We start from the raw sequence: 23,844 nt of genomic DNA on the forward strand, positions 1-23,844 counted from the left end.
CACCTGCGCTTCCACCCCGGACCCAGCTTTTGGCCCTAAAGAATATGGATGCTCCTGCTAGCCCCACTGCCCCAGCCCCAGTGAGCCAGAATCAAAGACTGTACCGTAACAGATCCTCCCGTCTCCTCGGAAGCCGATGGAGCACTCGCAGGTGAACTGTGTCCCAGGTCCAGGGCGACAGGCCGCGTTGGTGTCACACCCGTGAGTGCCGATGTAGCAAGGGTTCTGAAGAGCATCGGGGGAGCCATCTGTGAAGGCAGGGGCAGTGGGACCCAGTGAGTGGTCAGGAATTCCCCCAGGCCTCCTGCCCCAGAAAGCAAGTGAGAGCAGTGACTGAGAGCAGTGGGGGCTGAGCCAGTTCCTGCATTTCCTGGGCACACTGTGACGCTCCTCCACCTGGCTCCCTCCATGTTTCTGAAAATAAAGTTTTACTGGCAACCAGTCATACCCATTCACTTACAAATGATCTATGGCTGCTTTCATGCTGCCATGGCAGAGCTGAGATGTAGGTGGCTGGCAGAGGCTGAAATATTTACTATCTGTTCCTTCAAGGAAAAAAAAAATGTGCCAAGCATCATGGCACAGTCCTGTAATCCCAGTGACTCAGGAGGCTGAGAAAGGAGGATCACAAGTTCAAGGCCAGCCTCAGCAATTTTGTAAGACTCTCAGCAACTTAGTGAGCTCCTGTCTCAAAAATTTTTTAAAAAGTGGGCGGGGGGACTGGGGATGTAGCTCAGTAGTTGAGTACCCCTGAATCTATTCCCCAGTACCAAAAAAAGAAAAAAGAAGGGTGGGGAGTGCTGTGCTTGCTCCTGATGCTCAGAGACACAGCTGTCAACAGGGAGAACCTCAGCTACTTCCCACTGTCCCAGAGCTAACCAGGGACAAACCAGTTGGGGAAGTGACTTGGGGATGGAAGAAGAATCACATCTGGAAAAAGGACATGCTGCAGTTACGCAGGACCTCATGGGGACAATAGGAGGATAGGCGCTGACATGTGGCAACAGCACTCCCCTGGCAGCCCCTTCCACCAGCCCAGCGCGGGGGGAGGGGGGTGGGGGGGTGGGGGGGGTGAGCTGGGCCTGGGCCTGGGCTCTGTGCATGACTCATTCACATTTCCTCAGGTCCTAAGCACACGGTTTTTCCAGGGTGGAGTATCTGGGTGTTTGAAAGGTCCCGTCAGGAAGAGATGAAGAAATTGTGGTAGACATCCATGATGGAATGTCGTCAGCCATAAAGAATGGAATCTACTGGGCACAGTGGTGCACGCCTGTAATCCCAGCTGCTCAGGAGGCTGAGGCAGGAGAATGGCGAGTTCAAAGCCAGACTCAGCAACAGTGAGGCACTAAGCAGCTCAGTGAGACCCTGTCTCTAAATAAAATACAAAATAGGTCTGGGCGGGGCTGGGATTGTGGTTCAGCAGTAGGGCGCTCATCTAGCACATTCGAGGCCCTGGGTTCGATCCTCAGCACCACATAAAAATAAATCAACAAAATAAAGGTATTTGTCCAACTACTTCTAAAAAATAAATATTTTTAAAAAATAGGACTGGGGATGTGGCTCAGTGGTTGAATGCCCCTGAGTTCAATCCCCAGTACCCACTCCCCCCAAAAAAAGAATAGAATCCTGTCATCCATGACACGATGTTAAATAAAATGAGTCAGCCACTGAAGGACAAACACTGTACAATTGAAGGACAAACACTGTACAATGTCACTTATGTGTGGGGGCTCAATATGGCTAATGTAGTTGATCTCATAGAAGTAAGAGTAGAATAGTGGAAACCAGAGGACAGCGAGGAGAGGGGAAAGGGGGCTCAAGGGGTGCAGCTGGATGGGAGGAATAACTCCTCCTTCTATAGCCCAGCAGGGGACTGAGGTTGAAGGCACTTACTTCAAAAAAGCCAACAGAGGGAATTAAGACTGTCCCAACTCGAAGAAATGATAACGTTTAAGGGATAAATACCCAATTTCCCTGACCTGATCATCATACATAGTATACCTGCGTAGAAATGAATTAGTATACCCCACTAATATGTAGGAATATTAATGTACCAATTAAAAACAAAAACAAAAAATTTAAAATGTCCTGTCCAAGCCAGCAGCTTGGGACCCCGAAGCGTCACTCATCTGTTAGCTTTTGGCACCCCGCCCCCGCAGGATCCTAACTGGGTTTGGTAAGAATCACAGTTGACAAGCAATTTTCTTTTCAGAAGACATTTGAGCCCAGTTTTCCTAGGATAGTAAGAGATCAAAACCCCAAAGTCACAGAGCGGGGTTTCCAAAGAGCGAGGGCAGAGAGAGGCACGGCTCCGGCACCGTCCCTTACCCCGCACAGGCCCGATGGAGTTGCTGAGAGCGTAGCGCAGGATCCTCTCCTCCTGGTTGTACAGGACGAACACGCTGTCCACCGAGAGCTGCTGTGTGCTGGGCAGGGCGGGCCGGGAGGCGTCATGGACACACTCCTGGAAGGTGATGGTCTGGCGCCACTGGTAGGTGTAGGTGTGGGAAGGCGTGGCCCCTTCCCGCTCGGGCTCCATCACCGTGTACTCCCGCGTGGAGGAGGAAGTGATCACTGGGTGGGAGAAAGACAGAGACCTTCATCTCCTCATCCAGGGCTTTGAAACCACAGGTGGCGTCCGGTCCATGATGCAATGGGAGGGCAGGCCCATGGGCTGGAGGAGGAAGGCCACACACGCTGCCTGCCACATGTCCCTGACCGTCACTGATAGCCCTGGTGTTATTAATATCGGCTCCTTTGTGAATCAAGTAACTCTCTGTAGGTGCCTAGGACTCCCAGAACTAGAGGCAACGTTTGGCAGGAAGAGCTCAGGAGACAGACCTGGATGAGACCGCCCGCCAGCTGCCAGCAGCACTAGCCTCGGTTTCTTTTGCAGAATGAGCTGGGTGCAGATTAGATGAAGTCACATAGATAAAATTTTGGGAAGCAAGCAAACCCTATTACCAAGACTACCACCATTTCCTGAGCACTCACTATATGACGAGCAGCATGCTCCCTACTTTCTGTAGTTGACTTCACTTGGGAGTCAGTAAACAGGGTTTGTACCACACCACCTCAATCAAGCAGTGCTGTCATATTTTAAAAAATGGAAAACTAAATGCATCTTAGCAGCCAGTTTTGGCAAAACTACTCAAGTGTCCTGAGCAAACCTCAGCAGAGGAGAAGAGAGGCCACCCCAATGCAGAACAGCTGCTATTCACCCATGCGACGAAACCCTCCACTTCCTATTTAAAAAAAAAGTATAAAAGACTCTTTATAGTTTTGTGCTCTGCTGCAGTTTGCTCCATAATAGAAGCATGAAAGCCAAAGGGTAAACACCAGTCAGTGGACGCCTCCTGTCCTGCTCCCACACTCCGCCTGCCAGAAAGGCCATCTGGCCCGGCAGGCTGAGCCCCACGGCCCTGGGGCTCCCCCACAGGCTCCCACCCCAGGACTGGACCAAGCCCAGGGCCCTGGACAGTGATTTCATAGGGGCCTTTTAAATAAAGTCCTATTGTTTGACTGAGTACCTCTGTTTCTAGGAACTGAGTCTCAGAAAAGTCAGAAATCTGGCCAAGAGTTATATGAAGATGGTCATTTCAACTCCTCATCAGAGGAGAGCTGGAAATAGCCTAAACTTTAGTACACAGGATAAGGACTTAAATTAACAAGCATCCAGCAGAACTGGAGGCTCCTTCAGAGGTGTTTCCAAGGGCCACTTAGTTAAATTATTAAATATTCATGGTTTGATGTTACCTGGAGAGTAAAAATAGAACAACATGACTGCAATTTGATCTAAATAAAATAATACATCTGATTATAAGTTGTATAATCATATCAGTATTAAATTTCCTGATTTTGATTGTTATAATATAGAATGTCTTTGTTCTTAGGAAAAACACATGAAGTGTTTAGGAGATGAACTACTGTGATGTATACAACCCACTCTCAAATGGTCAGGAAAAAAAATTGCATACGTGTTCACACACACACACACACACACACACACGCACACACAGAGACCCGGCAAAATGTTAACAATGGATAAAACTGGATACATGGTGTGTGGAATTCTTTTTGGTAACAAATGGAGAATAAATGCAGTTTAAAAGCTACAGATAGATGTTTATTATGGTAAAATTTTATTATTTTATTTTGAACTATGGAATATGTTGGGATATTTGATGATAGATGATAGGGAAGGGAATTACTCTTAAATTAATTTCCAAGTTAAGCTTATTCCTGTTTTGCACCAATTCCCTACAAGCATGACCTGTGTCTATCACTGGGGGACAGAAAGTGTAATAAGCGAAGGTCTGCATAATCCCCTCCAGACCCCAGAGTGGCCAGGCCCATGAGGGCACAAAGCTGGTTGGAGCACAGGGTAATGTGGCGCTGTCCCTGGGCTGGCCCAGGCTGGGACTCACCAGAGCTGGAGTAGTGGTAGAGCTCTGTGTAAGGCTCCATGTGCACGGAGGAGCCGAATGGGATCTGCGGCAGGCGGCCCTCCAGCTCCGTGTCGATGGTCAGGTGCCCGTGCTCGTCGATACCACTGAACTGCTGCTTGATGACCAGCTTGCCAGGGTGGCCCACAAAGGTCACCTCAGCCTGCCGGGTGAACTCGCCCCCTGGAAAGCAACAGTGGCCTGTCATTCCGAGGTCAGGCCAGTCCACCCTCCTTCCCATCACAGGCTTGAGGGCAATGCCACAAGGTGCAGGTGGGCAGGGACCTCCTCTGAAGGTGCTTCAGCCTGGCTGGTAGGACATGGGGCTGGAGACACTGAGGAATCCCAGTGGTCCAAAAAAGCCTCTCAGAGGACAGAAGTCGCTTCCCAGCCACACACCAGCATCTCAATGCACTGGCTCCAGGCTGGGTCAGACAAAGCAGGGGACTTGTGTCAACTCCCAGCATGCCTCCTTCTGGCTGGGTGAACTTGAATAAGTTGCTTAACTCCTCTGAGCCTCCATTTCCTGGTGTTATAAAAGGGGGACAATCTATCTTATAGGGATTAGAGGACAGGAAATATGTTAAAAAGTGTTTGGGGGCTGGGGTTGTGGCTCAGTGCTTGCCTAGCATGTGTGAGGCACTGGGTTGGATTCTCAGCACCACATAAAAAATAAATAAAATAAAGGTATGATGTCCATCTACAAGTAAAAAAAATTAAAAAAACAAATGTTCTGCACAATTGTCCAGCGTTCTGTGATGACAATAAGGTGATAATTTTTGAAACAGCTAAGTCCCAATCAGGATGGACCCATTGCTCAGGGAAAACCATCAACAGTACCAGATACCACCCTGAGATCACTGGCTTCGGTGTTGAGCTGGGACCTCCCCCTGCTCTGAGCAAGGCAGCAGCCCAGACAGGCAGGGGAATGCTCCCCCTCGTCCAGCCAATTTCCTCCTCCACAAGGGCATGCCCCCACCACAGGAGGGGACAGCAAACCAGGCCCCCGGGCTGGGCCACACGGGGCTGCCTCCTTTGCATCAATCTCAAGAAAAGAATGCTCTTTACGTTTTAAAATGGTTAAAAATAGGGCTGGGAATGTGGCTCAAGCGGTAGCGCGCTCGCCTGGCATGCGTGCGGCCCCGGTTTGATCCTCAGCACCACATACAAACAAAGATGTTGTGTCTGCCGAAAACTAAAAAATAAACATAAAAAAAAAATAAAATGGTTAAAAATAATCAAAATAAGAATGTTGTTTCATGTGAAAAATATATGAAATTGAAACTTCAATGCCCATTAATAAGGTTTTACTGAAACACAGACTCCTCCGTGTACATACTATCTACGGTTGCTTTCTCTCTGCAGTGACAGAGTTGAGTGGCTGCAACAGAAGCCATGCAGCCTAAAATATTCGGGCCAAGCTTCAAGTATTTACTAAATAGCCTTTTGCAGGAAATGTGTGACAACTTCTGCTTTGTCATTACCCAATTTCCAGGGAAATATCCAATTAATAACATAAGTCCTGGAGAAATTAAGAGTTACAAAGGTTTGCTGGTGCAGGGAATTTGAAATTCCCCCTCTCCTATGCTACAGAGCATCACCCATTAGTAGTAACCCACTACAAGCACCACCCTGGGGAAGCTATGCTAGGAAGAGAAGGGTCAGTGGGCTGCTGCAGCTCAGCTGTCTGCAAAGAGCATCTTGCTTGCGTGAGAACATGGATGTGGTTACAATATTCAAATACACAGGCCTATGGAACAGGAAGAAGACCCAGGCCCAAACCGGCAAGTCTTAGGGTAGTTCATACCAGGTTCTCTCCTTTCTAAATGGCCACACTTCAGAAAATTGTGCATTTTCACATCTAACTTATGGATGATGACCAGAGTAAAGCCAAGGCAGAGGCTCTGCTCCCAGCAGAGTGTCCACTAACCAGCCCAGGCTAACGCTCAGGTACCTCAGGCAGTGGGGGAAGGCAGGTATAGAGAGGTGACACCCAGCATGACAGGAGGTGCCCAGAGATGAAGGATGAGGCTCCTCCACCCAGCTGTGTCCAGGGATGGGCCCTGGCACCCTCAGGTGGACTGGCCTTGGCACAGCAAAGGAGGGGCTCCCATCATACCAAGGGAATATCCCCCAGTTATCTGCCCACATATCCATGAAGGCCTGCACTTTCCTCAACAGGGCACAGCCTCCAAGAGCCTTTATGGCTTCCTAAGAGTCCTGAGGGTGATGGTTATCAGGCTTAATTCACCAGCTGGAGATGGCAGGTTCCTTTTCTCTGACAAGATACTAAGGGAATGTCCAGTCAGCTCAGATTGCTTTGGAATTTGGAGACAGGCTTGATAAGGAGGAGGAGGAAAGCCCCAGCACCGCCCTTCTGGCTGTGGGGATATGTGAGCTGACATAACTTGCTCTGTAGAGATTTCTATTCTGAATAGCCACCAAGAAATTGCTCCCTGTTCAAAACAATTCTAGGCAGTCTCAGTTAATAAGTACTATGTGTTAATCTAACCTCATCGTTGTATTTCCAGAGCAGAACTATAGTGTACCCTTCTACAGACAAAATGCTTATCAAAAGCTGCCTGCAGGCTCAGGGTGCCCTCTCCACTCACTCCCAGGCCTTCCCAGGCCCCACGTTAAACTCTGATCTTAACGTCAGATGTAAATTACCAGTGATGCTGAACCCATTCTTGAATCCGTCCTGCTCCACTGCAAACATCCATCCAATGATGCCTCCAATGGGCGCCAGAGGAAGCAGAGAATAGCCGATGGTCTCGGGAATGGTGCTGATGGCCGTGTAGGAGCGTCCATGGTTCATCACCACGTAGGAGTGGAGGTCGGTGTTCTCGAAGACAACGGGGACCTGGCTGCTCCCCACAAAGATCCTTCCCTTCACCTTGCCATTGACACGCTGCGGGGAACCTGAGCCAGAAACAAAAGGAAGAGGTGGAGAAGGCTTTCCAGCAAGCCTGCCAAAGGAGCGTGTCCACAGAGCCTACACCCATTCATGAAGAAAGCACTGGGAAAACATAAGCAACCGCAGCCATGACCATGCACCGGGAGTCTTAGAAACTCCAATGTGGCTACCTCTCTTCCAGGTCACTGACAGTGGACAGAGTGAAAGATAGCTCCACTGGGAGTCACTGCGTGATCTGGAACTTCAGGGGCAAGTAATTCCAGGAGAAGAGCAATATCACAGACACGCTCACCAGCACAATAGCACCTTAGATCATATAAAAGATCTTTTGAGAGTAAAAGAGTAGAATTACTCATTCTCCAGGACAGCACTGAAACTAAACTGAATGGCCCTAGGAATCTGGGGCATGTGTCAACTGATCCACAAAACAAGCCCATGGGCTCAAGTATGTCTTATTTCCCAAGTTTAAGGTGGATACGTGAGTCCTGCAGCTTCACATAGCACAATTAGGAAGAGATATGGGCAGGGTGAACGTCACAGACCACAGACAGGCCTCTGAAACACAGCCACTTGGTAGACTGGGGCAGAGGGAAGTTTCTTTTAGGCAACTGGAAACGATGTGATTGATACCTGACACAGCACATGGAAAATATCATTGGCTTTAGAAACTACCTTCATGAGTGTTACCCTACAGCTGAGGGAAAACTGCTAACAGAAGCTAAGTTGGAACAGTATGGTGAATCATTTTTCTGCATTACATATCTGAATATTTATAACTTGTATGAATTTGAATAAAGAAAAATAATAAGAACTAAAGACATTAAATTGCTCTTATTTGTATTTAGATAAGAAAACTGAAGGCTACCATATGACCTAATAATTCCAATTCCCCAGTATATACCCAAGAGAACAAAACACATATGTCCACAGCAAAGTCTGTACACAGGTGTTCTTAGCAGCTTTCCTCATTACAGCTATAAACGGAAACAATCCAAAGGCCTATCACCCGATGAATGGATAAACAAAATACGACTATCCATCCACAGGTAGTATTTGACGAGAAAAAGGAATGAAATGCTCATGTGGACTTCAACATGGATAAAACTTGAAAACACTGTGCTGAGTGAAAGAAGCCAGACACAACAGGCCACAGTCACATGACTCCATTGATATGAAACGTCCAGAACAGGAAAAACCTACAGGCACAGAAAGCAGGCTGGTGGTGGACGCAGCTGGGAACTCTGGGGAATTAAGAGTGGCTGCTGAGAGTGACAGTGATGAAAATGTCCTAGGATTAGACAGAGGCGATAGTTGCACAACCTTGTGAATCTACTAAACCCATCTAATTGTCTATCTTAATCAGGTATGTGAACTGTATCTCAAAAAAAAAAAAAAAAAAACAAAAGGAAGAGGTAAATAGAAGATAAAATGAAGGTCACCTTGGTTGCGTAGATGTGACAGTGAATTAAACTCTATCAGCTACTGAGCATGTATCTTGTTTATCCTCCTGGATTTGAATCACCAGGAACATGACTCACCCATCCCCCTCACTTGTTCTTGGCAGTTTTCTTCACTTAGTAAATTCTCAGTAAACTTTGTGGAATAATCCTACACAGATGGGCTCATACCTTGGGGGCTCCCTATGTTCTGGTGACCTTCTGTTGCCCAGATTGCTAAACAGGGTCACTCACAAGCCAGGTCCTATCTGACAGAGCAATTCTGCACACATTGTTCGATTACACTGGAGAATGCTATGAATCCAGCAGGCTAATATTGAAAAAATGCGTCCCAGAACAATTCCAGAAACAGGCCGGAAAGCCAAGTGGACACAACCAACAGAAACTTTCCATCAAACTTTGAGCTAGGAAAAAAAAAAAAAATTTAAGTAGCAAGAATGCAACAAATATTTAAACCACGAAACTATTATGGGGTGTATATATAACATCAAAATTTGTGGCTGAACAGTCTGTGATCTCTGAACTTGCTGCCAAACAAACTGCTCAGCATTCTGAGCTCTGCTCTTTGGTGGGGGTTAGGGGGAAGGGGGTTGATGAGGTTGCTCTTTAAGAATAAGCTCTCATTGTGGATTTTGGAAGCTTCTCCAGGGTGGGGAGGTATAAAAGCCAAGCCTGAAACAAAGAGGCAAAGGCACACAATCCCTGGGGTGATGAGATTTGGAAGAAAATAGAAAACACTCTAAAGAAGTTAAAAACAACCCTCAAAATTAACATGAAAAGTATACTGAATTTTGTTCCATGGCTGAAGGTAGTATTTTTAAAAAATAGAAATAAAAAAAAAACACTTTAATTAAGACTCAGAAGGAAACAATGTTTTGCTTCTGGCAAATTAAAATTACCTGACTTAACAACAGCTATGGCAAACAATCTGAAAAGCAGAACACATTTCTCCAACTGGGATTCATTTAGTAGGATTTTACAAAGCAATTGAAGTTCTCATTAAGCATACAAGGAAAATGACCCATGAGAAGGGAAGCAATTGGTGGCAGATGAAGGGACAAAGGCTTAGTGTAGTGGGTTTTTTTTTTTTTTTTTTAATTCTGGCCTCACTCTGAGTGAAATGGATTTGCATAGAGAAGATTCCTCTGACCATCTGGGAGCATCAAGACCAGTTCTGAGGAAGGACTTCAGAGCCCACAGCCCATCCTAGAGTCCCCTTTGGAGCTGGTCCCACAGTGGTCCGGCCCTCTGGGATTAACAGAGTGCATCCCTGAGCTCCACCACAGCCCTGCTATGATTTCAGGGCACCAGGAAAGAGAAACACCGGGAGGACCTCTGGGGTAAACCTGACCCACTGCAAGCAACGGGCTAAGCCAGCATCCCTGGGTCCAGCCAGGGGCCACTACCATTAAGACAGGTCTGGTGAACAGCACCAGGTAGAGACTCCAAGGACAAGGACATGGAGAAGGCTGGCAGAGTCTGTGGCAGGTGAGGGGGCTGAACAACACCTGGTCTAGGCTGTGACACTTCAGCACTGGGGTTGCCATGAAGAGGGACACTGGATGCTCCCAGAGGTGGTCACCTCCAAGATGTAGAAGTAGCACAGGAAAGAAAGGAACTTCTCCATGTTGGAAAAATGGGCATGTCCAGAGGAAGGCAGGTTAGTTTAGGGGAAGGCACAGAGGAGAGTGGTGGCACTCCACGCAAACCTCCCGCGCTCCTGCCACTGGGACTAGCTGCATTATAGACACACACAGAAGCAAAACCCCACTCCTCCTCCTCCCCTAAGCTGAGCAGTAAGGACCAGTTACCTTCTGCAACGCACTGCCTGCCGTTGCCGGTGTAGCCCGCCACGCAGCGGCAGCAGAAGCCCGTGGCGTGGTCCCTGCACTCGGCGTGCACCGAGCATTGGTGCCTGCTGTTGGCGCACGTCTGCCGGGAGTCCGTGTTGTAGCTGAACACTGTTTCAGGAAAGAAGGGCACACGGGTCAGCACTGTGCGGGGCCAGGAGGCATCTCCCCGGGCGCCCCCAAGCTCTGCAGGGCCCTACCTGCCTGGGCGTTGGGGATCCAGCTCACCATGGGAGACCCCAGCCCACTGTCCACCCAGCTAGCAGGGTGAGGGGCTCCGCTGTGCACAACAGCTGAGACCTGACAAGACTGAACTACTAGAACCACTTATAACCCAGGGTCCCTGGTATCACTGAAGCTCTGCCATTCAGAGTCCAACGAAGGTGATGTCTGATGTGGCCAGAAGGATCAGCTTCACATTTGGGGGAACCTTAAAATATATCTTTGTTTTTCTTTTTTTTCTTGTGGCAAAATATATATAACATAAAATTTGCCATTTTAGCAACCATTAAGTACGTATATTTACTACATATTTATGTAAATCTCCTCCTTTCTCCCAGGGAACAATTCTGAAGCTCTGATACTCAAAAGCTGATCAGAAATAATCCCTCAGTTACAGTTGGTCTAAAAAAAGTCTTTGACCCAAGTATCAAAAAGAATCTCTCCTAGTTCAAATTCCCACCTCCCAAGTTCATTTTATTAGAATCATGAACTAGCCCATTAAATTTAATGATCCATAGCAAATTAATTTGGAATGAGTTCAAAAGCACAAGAGGAGTGAACTTTTAGAGGGAGTAATGATCTCATTTATAATTGACTGTTACCAGTGAAGATCAAAGTAAAGTTTAACCCCAGGTAGATTCCACTGGTCCTGCAGGCTGGGAAGGGAATTTCCGGTGTGTGTAAGGATAATGTTCACAGCAAGAAGCACTTGGGCCCTGACTCAAGAGGGGACACTGATTGCATAAGCCCCAGCTGTGACCAACTCTCAGGGGGTCCACTGTGACCTGAGGGTGACTATGCAGACAACACCAGGAATGCACCGCTGGCCACAGAAGGCTGACCTTTCTAATAAACACAATAGAATAACTGGAATAGAGGGACAGAAAAACATCTGTTACAGACACATTTTGAGTTCAAATCTAGGCTTTTTCCAGTATCAAGTAATACACCGTCTTAAATTGTTGGGGCTAGGTTAGGGTTTTCTTTAAATGCAACAGCTTCAAAAATGAGAATTTCAGAGATACCTAGAAAGGGTGGAAATAGGATGAGTCTTCAGGCTCAATGTCTGCAAAATAAGCATAGTTAACTCTTCGGATGATTAACTGGACCCATGACAGAGTGCCACAGCCTGAGAGATGTGGGCCTCACCCCAGGAATCCCAGTGCAGTGTGTATGGGGAACCCTGAGACAGAAGCCCATGTCCTCGTCCTGCTGCCAAATTCAACTCCTTCATTTTTGTACCTCAGAAGTGAGTGATCACATTGCCTGGTAAGCACCCCATCTTGTCTGTAGTTTGGGGTGCTCAAATAAGAACCAGACTTTCTGACTATCACTATGAGATACGTCAAAACAAATAAGGAGAAATTAAAAAAAAAAAAAAATGAAGGGTGTGGAATGAACTAGACTCTCCTGGGGCCTCATGATAACTTCTTAGTAGAAACAGTAAAGAAAATCATAAAAAAAAAGGTTCAAAGGCTTAAACCATCCCACCCATAAGTCTCAATGGATTGTACAGCAATCTCAAGAGAAAAAAACACACTTTAGTTTGAACATCTCTTATTAGACAAATTAAATCATGCTCAAACTATTTTTTCCTCAAAATGTAGAAAAACCCCAATATAGTTGACTAACAGATATTAAACTGTAAAACTATTTTTTAAACACCTTTGTTTTATTTATTTATTTTTATGTGATGCTGAGGATCGAACCCAGGGCCTCGCACGCGCTAAGCGAGTGCTCTACCACTGAGCCACAACCCCAGCTCTGTGAAACTATTTTTTAAAGGGCATCTGCTCATTTTGTATTTTTTAATCTTCACAAATCAACTCTGAGACTGAGAGGTCCTGGGAGGAAAAATAATCAGCCATTCTAATTCCAAAAAACCAAGAGGAAATACATGTCAAAGATAAGCCACATAAACAGCCAAAAGAATTTTTACAATGTTTTTTCAGGTGGGTGAATACATTTCTGATCTCAGAAGTCACAAATAAGAAATTCTGACTTTCAAAATAACTCTAAAGCATGTTTCTCTTTAAAACAGACAGAATGGAATACGAGAAATCTTGAAAGAGGACACCCGGCACCCCCTGTCTCTAGAACCATAGTCTTAATCCCAGGAGAAATCACTGGGCTCTTCAAAGGCACCAGGGCTACACCCCCATGTGCCCGGCTCTGAGTTCAGCCCCTCTTCCCTAAGCACCCACTCTTAGAAGCCCCCACACAAAGCATGTAACCCACACCCCAGGAGTACTCCCCTCTAGAAACCCAAGGGTCCAACTGCAACTTGACTGTTCTTGAGGGGTCTTACCAACTCCCGTTTCCTCCACTTCATCCACATCGATGACCTGGGGGTGCTGCTGGGGAAACTTCTCTGCTGGCAGTTGGAAGGACCTGGTCCTCTCTGTGGAGGATCCTGAGGGTCTCTCAGTAGCCCCATGATGGGGGGAGAGGACACTGGGGACATTGTATGTGTCAGTGTCTCCCCTCCTTGAAGTCTTGTAGGGGAAGGATGTGGTGCCCACATCCTCCAGGCCCAGAGGAGGAGTCCCCAGGTCATAATCTTCATCCTCCTCCTCATACTGTGCTCCATCATCTGGTCCGAGGTTCACATCTGCAGGTATCACGCCACTGGCCGTGGCCGGACTCCCGATCTCAAACACCCACACGCCTTGGTGCCCAGAGTTGCTACTCCTAGGGGGCAAGGAAGGCTTCTTGAAAACTGGCCAGCAGGAGAGAAACACTGGGGACCCCCTGTCGATCTGAAACCCATCTCCCTCACCCACCAGCAGGGCCTGAATGGAGTGGGAGGGCAGCAGCCATTGTGTCTGGTTATCCTAGAGCTCAGGCGGTCCAGGGCAATCTGGGGAGGCTGTACCCCAGTGGGCACAACACTAGCAAGGGCTCAGCCTCCACCATTTCCAGATGGTCTAAAAGACTTTAGCAGGATTCACAAGGCTGCCTGCTGTACTGGCCACTTGTTATCTGCCCTACCTTACGTGCTCTCCATGGCATGGTGTGATTTAACAGAGAACATACAGTTGGTCTCTGTCCCTGGTTCCTAACACAAGAATTCTGTACACACTTAGAATTTCCAAAATAATAGAAAAGAAGTGTCCTTTGTAAGCTAGTGAGTTGACTGGTGGCTGGAGGGCTCACAGATAGCCTCAGATTAGGGAATGGTAGCCTGACAGACCAAGCCATAATGAGAGAGTGAGAAGGTTCTGTCCCATCCCAGCCCCACCCGACCCCACCCCACCTCTACCTCCACCTCCACCTCCAGGTTGGAGAGACCAGCTGGGATTCAGTCAATAACCAACACCCGTGTAACAAAGCCTCCATGAAAAACCCTACATGTGAGGGCTTGGAGAACTGAGTTGGTGAACACCTGGCAGTACTGGGAGGTGAGGTGGTGGGGAGGGCCTGGGAGCTCAGTACCCTTCCCCTACCATGCCCTGTGTCCTCTTCAATTGGTTGTCCTTACAGCGTGTCCTTTATAACAGACTGGTAATAGTGAGTAAGGCACTTTTCTGGGCTCTGTGAACTCTTCCATTGAATATCTGAACCTGAGGACAGAGTCGGGAGGCGCCGAGTCCTTGCTGGGAGGTGAGAGGTGCAGATGGGGCTGTAGGGCTGGTGCCTGGTTTTTGAAGTGGAGCAATGTGGTAGGGCTGGGTCCTGCACCTGTGGGGCTGCCCTTAACTGCAGGAAGTTAGTGCCAGAGTTGAAATGGAAATTCAGGACGCACAGTCTGTGTCCAGAGCATTGGAAAATTGGTTGGTATGAGGGGGAAAAACCAAACATATATTTGGTGTCAGACACCCTGTGAGTGAAAACAGTGCAGATTTGGTTTATTAAAACCCCAACTTCCCTAGCTGTGGGATTCTATGCAAGTCTCAATTTACCATTTTGTGTTCAAAGGGTGTAGTGAAAAGCCAATGAGATGACAGATCCAAAGGTATTTTATCCAGGGCAGCAGAATAACCCTAAGCCCTACTTCTAGCTCCACGATCTTTACTGTTCTTACATATCTGTGATCAGAGATGTCCTATCACAAAATTACACAAAATGATCACATTATATGATGGAAATCTGTTGAATTTTTAAAAATTTTCCAAGCCAGTTATTAAACATAGCCATTGCAAAAAAAATGAAATAATATAAATTTACAATTAAATAAAGTATATGTTTTAAAAGGCAAGAAATACTCAAAACTCATCACGTCCTATTTACTTGACATGTATCCGTGTTCTTGGGTTAGAGTCCATGGTATCTTTATGGTGAGAGTGTACATAAGGTGCATCTTTTCTCAGTTCTGCACTGAGTGACATGGCACTAAGTAGCCTGAACTTGACCCCAGAGGGACTATTTATACCACAGAAACAGGCAAGCACTAAGAACCTGGGCTCCTCTGCCATCATAAAACCAGCTGTTAGCATCCACCAGGAGCCCACAGAATAAAGCACAGAGGTTTTTAGGCTAGGTTGGAAAATATGAAATCAGGAGGGGCTGGATTTAGCCTTTGTTTTTTAAAGAGTAATTGCCGCAGTCCGGCAGCAGCAAAATATCCGGGGGGTGACGAATAACTTGTGTACGTTGATGCAGCAGGAATAGGAGCCGTTTATTGTAGGATCTGAGCGATATTTATACATTTTACACAGCTTATCTAATTAGCATAAAATAGATACATCAGTCAACCAATAAGGAATCTCCAGACTTAATGGCTTGCTTTTGTTACTTTACAAATCACTCCCTCTGGCATTTGGCCAGGCGCCATCCAGACTTGTTTACAGACTCTAACATTTCTCTGGCAAAATAACAGGTGCCAATCTGACTTGTTTACAGACCTTAACAAGTAATGAGAGAGGGAAATTTTTTAATTTATAGAAACCAGACAGGGCTTTTCCCCTCTGGTCAACACTGCCATGGCCTGAGAGCACTGAGCATAGTCAATGTTGTAGGAGTGTCTCTCTGTCATGGGGATTTCATCAGCCTTCAGTTCCTGGCAGAGGACAGGTGTGAATGACCCTTATTCCTGACTTCTACAGGACATGGTGGAAACTGTTCTCAACAAGGGCGACTTCTAAAAAATAGCATACCTGTTGGATCTGAGTATGTTCCCTTAAGCTTTTTAGAAAAATCATACTTCATAATATGAAAAACTACATATAAAATTTAAATCTGCAGAAACATGTTTGGGGAATGATCTATAATGCCCATTGCATTTCCCTTGGTAAAATAATAATATTATTAGGAAAGAATCCACTGAGGAGCAAAGAAAGCGTACTTGGCCAAGTTTTCAATCGACTCTGGGTCATTAGCAAAGATGTTGTATGATCCGTCGCTCGTCCACAGGAATCCCACTAAACCTTGACTGAACGCAACCACGGCGGGCACTTGGTTCTCATCCTTCTTGGAGAAAGTGGTGGAGAACTGCAGACCGTCTTCCGGATAAAGGAAAATGGCATAGGAGCTGGAGTCAGAGGAGGCCAGGACAGCCTGGAACGTGTTTCTCTGTGGAGATGAGTTAAAATTCAGCTACCCAGTGCAAAATTCCTACAGAACTTCAGATGTGCAGCTCTCTCGGCTCTGAACAGAGAGCACTGTAGAGAGAGTTCTCACCTTCTTGTTCTCACCTTCTCTCTCATCATGGCTCCACTGAAATATCCCCAGAGCTATGTACACACATGACATTTCCTAATTAATTAATGAATATATTTTACATAACTCTTACCTTATTGACCAAAAATTATACAGATGGGACCTCAATATGATGGCCTAAATCTCATGCAACTTGGCAAATCTCTACCCACAGAATAGAGTGGCTTTTGTTTCCAAGGCCATTAAACATATCCAATCACATCTATCAGCTAGCAAATATTTAATAAGCATAGTCATCATGTGTAGTAAAAATATGATCCAAATCTTTGCTGTACTCCTTATTGGTCTTGAGGTCATGGGCATGATACAGCTGGTTGATAGAACTGCTGGAAGACCACATCCTGAGGCAGCATGTGAAAGGCCAGACAGAAAACATGTTCTTACACATTAATACCTCTCCACAGGCCACACACTGCCCTGAGCTCGGCACACATGAAGGAAACAACACATGGCCCTGTACTTCATGTACAGTCTAGGCACAGAGGCTGACATGTGAACAAAACCTTGCAAAACGTAGGAACAGATTCCCCAGTAGTGATAGGTGCAAAGCACTGTGGGAGCCAAAGGAGGGAGTGTCTTGTGCCTGGACGGGTGGGAGGGGAGGAGGCCACAGCTGGTCAAAGCCTCACAGAAGGGCCTGAAAGAACCAGTAGGAGCAGTGTGCCACCTGTAGGGGTCAGGGAGAGGATGCCCCCGGTAGAAAGGACAGAACATGCAAAGCACTGTACAAATGGGGAGGGGCATGAATTGCAGGTAACTCGATACAGTGCTGGGAAGGGCATGCAAAGGCTCTATGCAAGGGGTGGGAGCTTCTCTAAGTATGGTACTCTGACAGGTAACAGCTGGCAATGCAGGTCATACCCCATGTGATATGCCTTATTTGGGGGTAGGGGTAAGGGGAAGATATGGCCAAAAGGTTTGGGGAATGCTCAGTTAAACACATTTAAGCAAGTTTCTTTACTGCAGGACTCTTCAGAGTGAATCACCAAGAGGGAGTTATAACTTCAGCATTTCCCAAACTAAATTGGACAGGGGAGGCCTTTTCCCCAAGGCCTGTCTTATAGGGCTGGTCCCTGGCACACACTTTGGGAACCATCAGTCTGCAGCACCTCTCCCTTAGTGTGATTTTGGATCTTTCGAGTTTCTCTCTACCGAGTTATCCTATCAAAATTTAAAAAATGGAGCTTTTCACGGGACAAGTTGAGGCCTACCCCCAAAAGCCACGGTAGGTCATTTCTCATCCTACTCAAACACTCTTCCTCCTTCAAGGGCAAGTCGAGGGTCTCCAGGCCTTTCCTGACTACTGCACCCAAGAGAGCCCACCTGGGTTATAAAGACCTGTGTTCTGAACACTCAGGGGCACATGTGGTTCCTGCCTCCCCTGCTACAGCCTGCCCCCACCTCGTCCCTCAGAGTACTGGGCCACCAAAACCTACCACTTCATGTACATAATTCCTCTCTTTAATTAGAAAGGGTCCTTCCACCATCAGCCATTTGAATCAGGATCACCAGGGGCTGCCATTTAGCAGCACTGTTTTTGCTAAGTGGCGATCCTCTCTGGATTTGCATTCTTTTGCATTCTTTATATTTAGTTGTCATTGGACACATTATGTACTTATTTATAAATTTTAGGCTATCTTGCTGCCAGAACTTTGTTTTGTACCAGGGAGTGAGCCCAGGGCACTTTACCACCCAGCTACACCCCTTTGTATTTTTTGAGACGGATCTCTCCAAGTTGCCCAGGCTGGCAACAAACTTGCAAAGCCTCAGCCACCTGAGTTACGTATTGACACTGTGTGCCACTGTGCCTGGCATGGAACACATATTCGCATAGCAGAGAAGCTCTCGGAAGTTTCAGACCTGCAGTGACCCGCCTGTTAAGTTTTAATTGGCATTTCCTGTCTTGATCAATAATGCAGACATTTCACACATCAGGGTGGCACAAGGCAGAAGTCCAGGCTGTCTGCACCATGTCTGCGGCAGCGCTTACCTTGCCTTCTTGGGAAGGGTTCCTGTCGGGCCCCTGGTAGGGGGCCACAGATTCCCAAGTGACCACCACCACACTGCTGGGCTGGAAGGAGACCTCTGGGAAGCCCCTCTGGACACACTCCGCCGCCAGCTGCAGGATGGAGGGGGACAGGTCTTCCCGGTAGTAGACCTTCCCCAGGCCACCGGTTGTGTCCAGGTCCGCCAAGAAAGGAGCGATGGCGCCGAAGGTGGGTGGGAAGAGTCCAGGGTGCGACTCTTCGGCTGGTGGTTCACTGGTGGCAATGATGCCATTTGTGGTGACCTGTGGGAAACCAAGTGTGGTTCAAGGGGATGCAGAGGTGACCGCTTCCCCGAGGGAGCCCTGCTCACCGAATGCTGTAATGGGGACCCACACTCCTCCACACAAACCCCAAGGGAATCTGAGAATCACAAAACCAGCCTTCCTACTCCAGGCAAGGTGCGCTGGTGAGGAAGCAGGGCTGAGATCCCAAGGATGGACTCTGCCGACTGCCAGCCGCCAGAGCGTGGGTAAGCCTCTCAGACTTGGAGTCTCCAGTTTCCCCATGTATCCTCCTGACCTCCAGTAAAACATGGGAATAAAAGTGCTTTGTTTAATGCCAAGCATAAATCACCATTCGGGCCTTAATTAATTTATTCCACAGATGGAGGAACCATCCCTCGCCAGGACTATGTGCAGTGCTGTGGGTACAAATCCAGAAGGAACCAGTGCCTGCCCCCAAGGACCTGAAATTCCAAGAGAAAGGGGCCTGTGGTATCACTCCTTGCTGCCGCTAGGTTATCGGGTTAGAGGAACAGTTAACGTGTTTAGACTGTTCACCATGCTCTAAGCATCTTATTAGCATCAAACCCTTCAAAGAACCCCAGAAGACCAGGTACTACTAATATCCATATTTTTCTGGTAAAGAAAATTCAGTACATTGATCAATTTGTCCAAGGCCACCAAGTAATAGGTGGCAACACTGGATTCTAACTCAGGGAACCTGACTCCAAAGTTGGCCGTCTTAATTGCCACATGCAGAGTCGTCTTGAAATCATTGTCACCTTTAAGGCACCACTGTTCCCACTCAGCTAAACCTCACACTCCTCCGGGAAACGGGGAAGGGACCGCTGAGATCCAGGGGCACCAGCCCCATGGTGGTGGTGTGGGGGGGTGAGGTCCAGGGCCTACTACAAAGCCAGCTAGCCAGCAAGGCCAGATACCTCCCACATCTTGGTGGCTGGAACCCCACTCCAGCCATCTTTTCTTGAGAATATATACCTTTTTAAAATTCTCTAATCACATAGGAGAGATTTTGCAAATGGACCCTATTTTGCTCTTCTAGAGGCTATAGATTAGAAGCACCCAAATCTGAAAGAGCAGCATTCAGAGGCTTGAGGATGCTCTGCTTGTTCCCCTCCTTCTACCACAGCAGAGCCTTCTCATCACTTCTCACCTCATAACCAGGGAAGGGTTAGGGACAACAGAAGAGAGGACCCTAAGACCAAGCTCCTGGAACTGCCAAGAACCTGGTAGCAGGGTTCAAGATGGGGAGCCAATCTGGGGCCAGGCAGGAGAAGGACAAGCGCTCTGAGAGCCAGCAGTGGACTTGACATGATCCACTCTTCAAATGCCACAGGTTGTTAACTTCTAGGGCGATGTGTGTGTTTTCTTTCCATCACCACCTGGCACCAGCAGGACTTTTCTAGAATATACTGCCAGGCTGCAGAAGGGAGTCAGCAAAGGGGACTCTGGCCACCAGTCTCTCAGGGTCCAACAGCCCCCACCACAAACATCCAGCTGGCTGCACGGGGGAGCGTGGGAACAGCTCGCCTTCCCAGCCGCCGCCACGAGCTGGCAGCCACCAGCTGCTGGTGGGAAGTGACCGCACAGAGGCCACATACAGACCACTCCGTTGTCTAAAGCTGTTTTCAGTGAAATTTAAATCAACCTAACAATTTTGAAAACACTCCCAGTGTCTTTATTATTTGGAATCTGGGTCCAGGAATGTTTCTATTTTCTTAAGGAATGTCTTAGAAATAACCAAGTTTTCATGGAAGTCTCATGAAGAACTGAAAAGGCTTTGGAGAAAGATGGCATAATCCTCATTAGTATTATTATTGGAAATTATCTTTCAACCAATGTGACTTTGCATTCAACTCATTGCCTTCATTATTAATGTAATACACAGAAGAGCCAGAAATTTTTTAGATTCTTAGACTTAAGCTTCTCCCCCATAAACTTCCTCTTCAGATATACCTCTCCAGATACATCATCAGCAACCTTGAACAACATTTCTGTGGACCCTTGGGGTCCACACAGCCCTGAGGAACTCCCAAGGGCCAGAGCCCTCACCACATTCCCCCAGTGCTGATGTCAGGGACCCCCGGGTGGGCCTTTGCTCCTCCCCCGGTTCTCACCTCCACTACCTGCTGCCACCAGTACCTTCCTTCACTTGACTGGCCTCCTCAGAGAGATCCCCACTATGTCCTGCAGGCTCCTACCACTGGCTTCTCCTCCTCCCTTCCCCCACTCCCTCGCCCAGATTTCTGTCTCCATCCCCTATGGGTTTCCTTCCAACTTTGCAGACTCTGGCTGCTCTGTCACTGTGAGTTCAGCTCCTTGGGGTAGGAGACTGTCCATTCAGGTCACCACTGCAGCTCCAGAGTTTACCTGCTACCTGATACATGTTTCCATTTCTTCCTGACTTCCTCCAATATGCAGGCAGGGAGGTTCCAGGCAGGATAGGACCTGTGCACCCAGACTGCTTTGGAAACCATGCCGAGAGAGAGTTCATCAGGGAGTGCGAAGGACCACAGAGCTCTTTGAACCCACAGTCCTTGCTGCCAAAGCAGAGAGTGCCTGAACATGAACCCGTAATGCAAATGTGACCAATCTTTCAGTTTACAGGAAGACCAGGAGACAGAAGAACATGTTAAATGATACAACAGGGATGTGATCAGCAAAATCCAGAAGTTGGGATGCTGGAAAAAACAAATGCCAAGTTTCTTTAATAACTAATTTGCGAGGAAGTCAGGTATGATGGCATACGCCTGTAACCTCAGCAATTCGGGAGGCTCAGGCAGAAGGATGGTAAGTTCAAGGCCAGCCTCAGCAACTTAGTAAGACCCTGTCTCAAAAATAAAATGAAAGGGGCTAGGGGTCTAGCTCAATGGTAGAGGGCCTCTGGATTCAGTCTCCAGCACCCCTAAAAAATTTCAAGGAAAAGAGAGGTAGGGAAAGTGGGGGAGCTTATAGATTGCTAAAATACTAAGAAAAGATTATAACCACCAAATGCAATCAGTGGGCTTCAGCTGGGCCCTGATTTAAACCCTGATTCAACTGAAAAGCAAAATAAAACATTTTATGAAACTATGTGGATATTGAATAATGTTAAGAAATTATTATTAATTCTAATCATGATCATTATTTTTCTGCTTTGTTTTTAAGGAGAATCTTTTTTGAAACACACTCTGAAATATTTACAATGAAAAAAATGTTTGTGATTTGCTTAAAAATAATAGTTTGGGACAAGAAAGGGAATATTAGGAACTGTTGGGGCTATAAATGAAACAAGATTTGTCATATATTAACAGCTGTCAAAGCGGGGTGATGGGTACAGAGGAATTCCTTGCATCAATCTATTTTTGAATACATTGAAGATTTGCCACAGAAAAGGTTTTTTTAAAATTTTAATCAGGTATTTATGACAGCAAAATGCACTTTGATCTACTGTACACAATTGCAGTGCACGATGTGGTGTCGTACCCAATGGGTAGTCTCATGTGTAACTAGGGTACTGATGTCCATCTCATTCCACAATCTTTCCTGCCCCCAGCCCCCCTCCCCACCCAAGGTTTAGTTTTTGAAAAGCTAATGAACATCATTATCTGGAGTTTAGCAAAGGGGCCAGTGGTTTCAGCAGACAAGCTGACACTCATGCGTGGTCACCAGAGGGCCTGTAGCACACCATCTTTGATTCTGTTCTGCTTTTCCAGATTTATTGAGGTATCTAACTGACAAAAACAAACTACATACATTTTTGTGGACAGTGTGATGACTGCCATCTATGTAAGCGGCATGAAGGGACAGCCACACCAGGTTAGTTGGCAAGACGAACAGACACAGGAACTAGACCACCCGGCTGAAGAGCTGGGGAAGAAACCCACATGGTGCGGCCAACTGACACGTGGCAAGAGCGCCAAGAAGACAGAGGGATGGGGCAGTAAACAGTGCCACGAAAACTGGTTATCTGTGCAAAAAATGAAACTGGAGCCTTGCTTTACAGTGCTCACAGAAACTAACGTGAAGTGGATTAGAGACAAATGTAGGATCTGAAACCATAAAACTCCCAAAAGAAAACAAGGAACTGGCTCTTGGCATTGGTCTTGGCCACGCTTTCTTGGGGGCATGACACCAAAAGCTCAAGCAACAAAAGCCAAAAATAAGTAAGTGGGACTCCCTCAGGGCTTTGAATTCCTTCCCGGGCTCTCCCAGCCTCTCCCACGCCTCCATCCCAGCACCCCGCCCGCCGGGGGTTCAGGAGTGTTAGTAGCTTTGGGCCTGCTGGTTAATGAGCAGAAGGTGCTGGCAAATGCAGCTCTAGTAATTAAAGCCAACCAAACGTTACAGGCACCATTAGTGCCTGGGTCCAGAAAGAACAGTTATTAAGCAAGGGGGTGCACAGCAGACACAGTACTCTGCTCACCCATCTGCACTGCCTGAAACAATTAGGATTATGGAACCAGACTTCAGTTTTGGTGTGAACATCTGTAAGTAGGAGGCTAGAGTAGAAATCCAGGTGCCAGGGGAAGTCTTTAGGTGGCCTAGCTTCTCCAGAGAACATCTCATTTCTTCTAGAAGGCTTTTCTGACCTCCCCAGTGAGAGGTACCCCACTCCAACTTTGCATTTAGCACCTCAGAGCACATGCATGCCCATGACCCCAGTGGCTTGGGAGGGTGAGGCAGAAGGACTGCAGGTTCAAAGACAGCCTCAGCAACTTCCTGAGGCCCTGAGCAACTTAGCAAGACTCTGTCTCAAAATAAAATATAAAAAAGGGCTGTGGATGTGGATCATTAGTTAGGTGCTCCTGGGTTCAATCCCTGGTACTCCAAAAAAAAAAAAAAAAAGGATCTCTGACTCAATGTCACCTGGGTGTTCCTGCTGGGGATCGAACCAGGAGCCCACCCTGAGTAAGCACACTCTAGGAAGCCTCCAGGAATTACTGAGAGCTAAACATGACAGCAATTATGTTAAAGTGTCAAAGTAACAAACATCTCGGCCAGGTGAGATCCTTGTTACTTACAT

At 47.1% G+C, this 23,844-nt stretch overlaps 1 protein-coding gene across 1 annotated transcript in view; it reads right to left on the reverse strand.

Annotated features, from left to right (window-relative positions):
* Window positions 1-23,844, reverse strand: part of Nid1 (nidogen 1) — a 71,182-nt gene that overhangs the window by 38,281 nt on the left and 9,057 nt on the right. Inside the window, exons 2-9 of the mRNA XM_076832022.1 lie at window positions 18,540-18,839; window positions 16,176-16,402; window positions 13,200-13,582; window positions 10,631-10,780; window positions 7,116-7,367; window positions 4,428-4,628; window positions 2,329-2,574; window positions 105-248 (exon numbers count right to left, since the gene is read on the reverse strand). Of these exons, the coding sequence (XP_076688137.1) occupies window positions 105-248; window positions 2,329-2,574; window positions 4,428-4,628; window positions 7,116-7,367; window positions 10,631-10,780; window positions 13,200-13,582; window positions 16,176-16,402; window positions 18,540-18,839 (1,903 nt within the window). The remainder of the gene's footprint in view (window positions 1-104; window positions 249-2,328; window positions 2,575-4,427; window positions 4,629-7,115; window positions 7,368-10,630; window positions 10,781-13,199; window positions 13,583-16,175; window positions 16,403-18,539; window positions 18,840-23,844) is intronic.

The sequence above is a fragment of the Callospermophilus lateralis genome, chromosome 13 (assembly GCF_048772815.1).
Source record: "Callospermophilus lateralis isolate mCalLat2 chromosome 13, mCalLat2.hap1, whole genome shotgun sequence".
NCBI lineage: Eukaryota > Metazoa > Chordata > Mammalia > Rodentia > Sciuridae > Callospermophilus > Callospermophilus lateralis.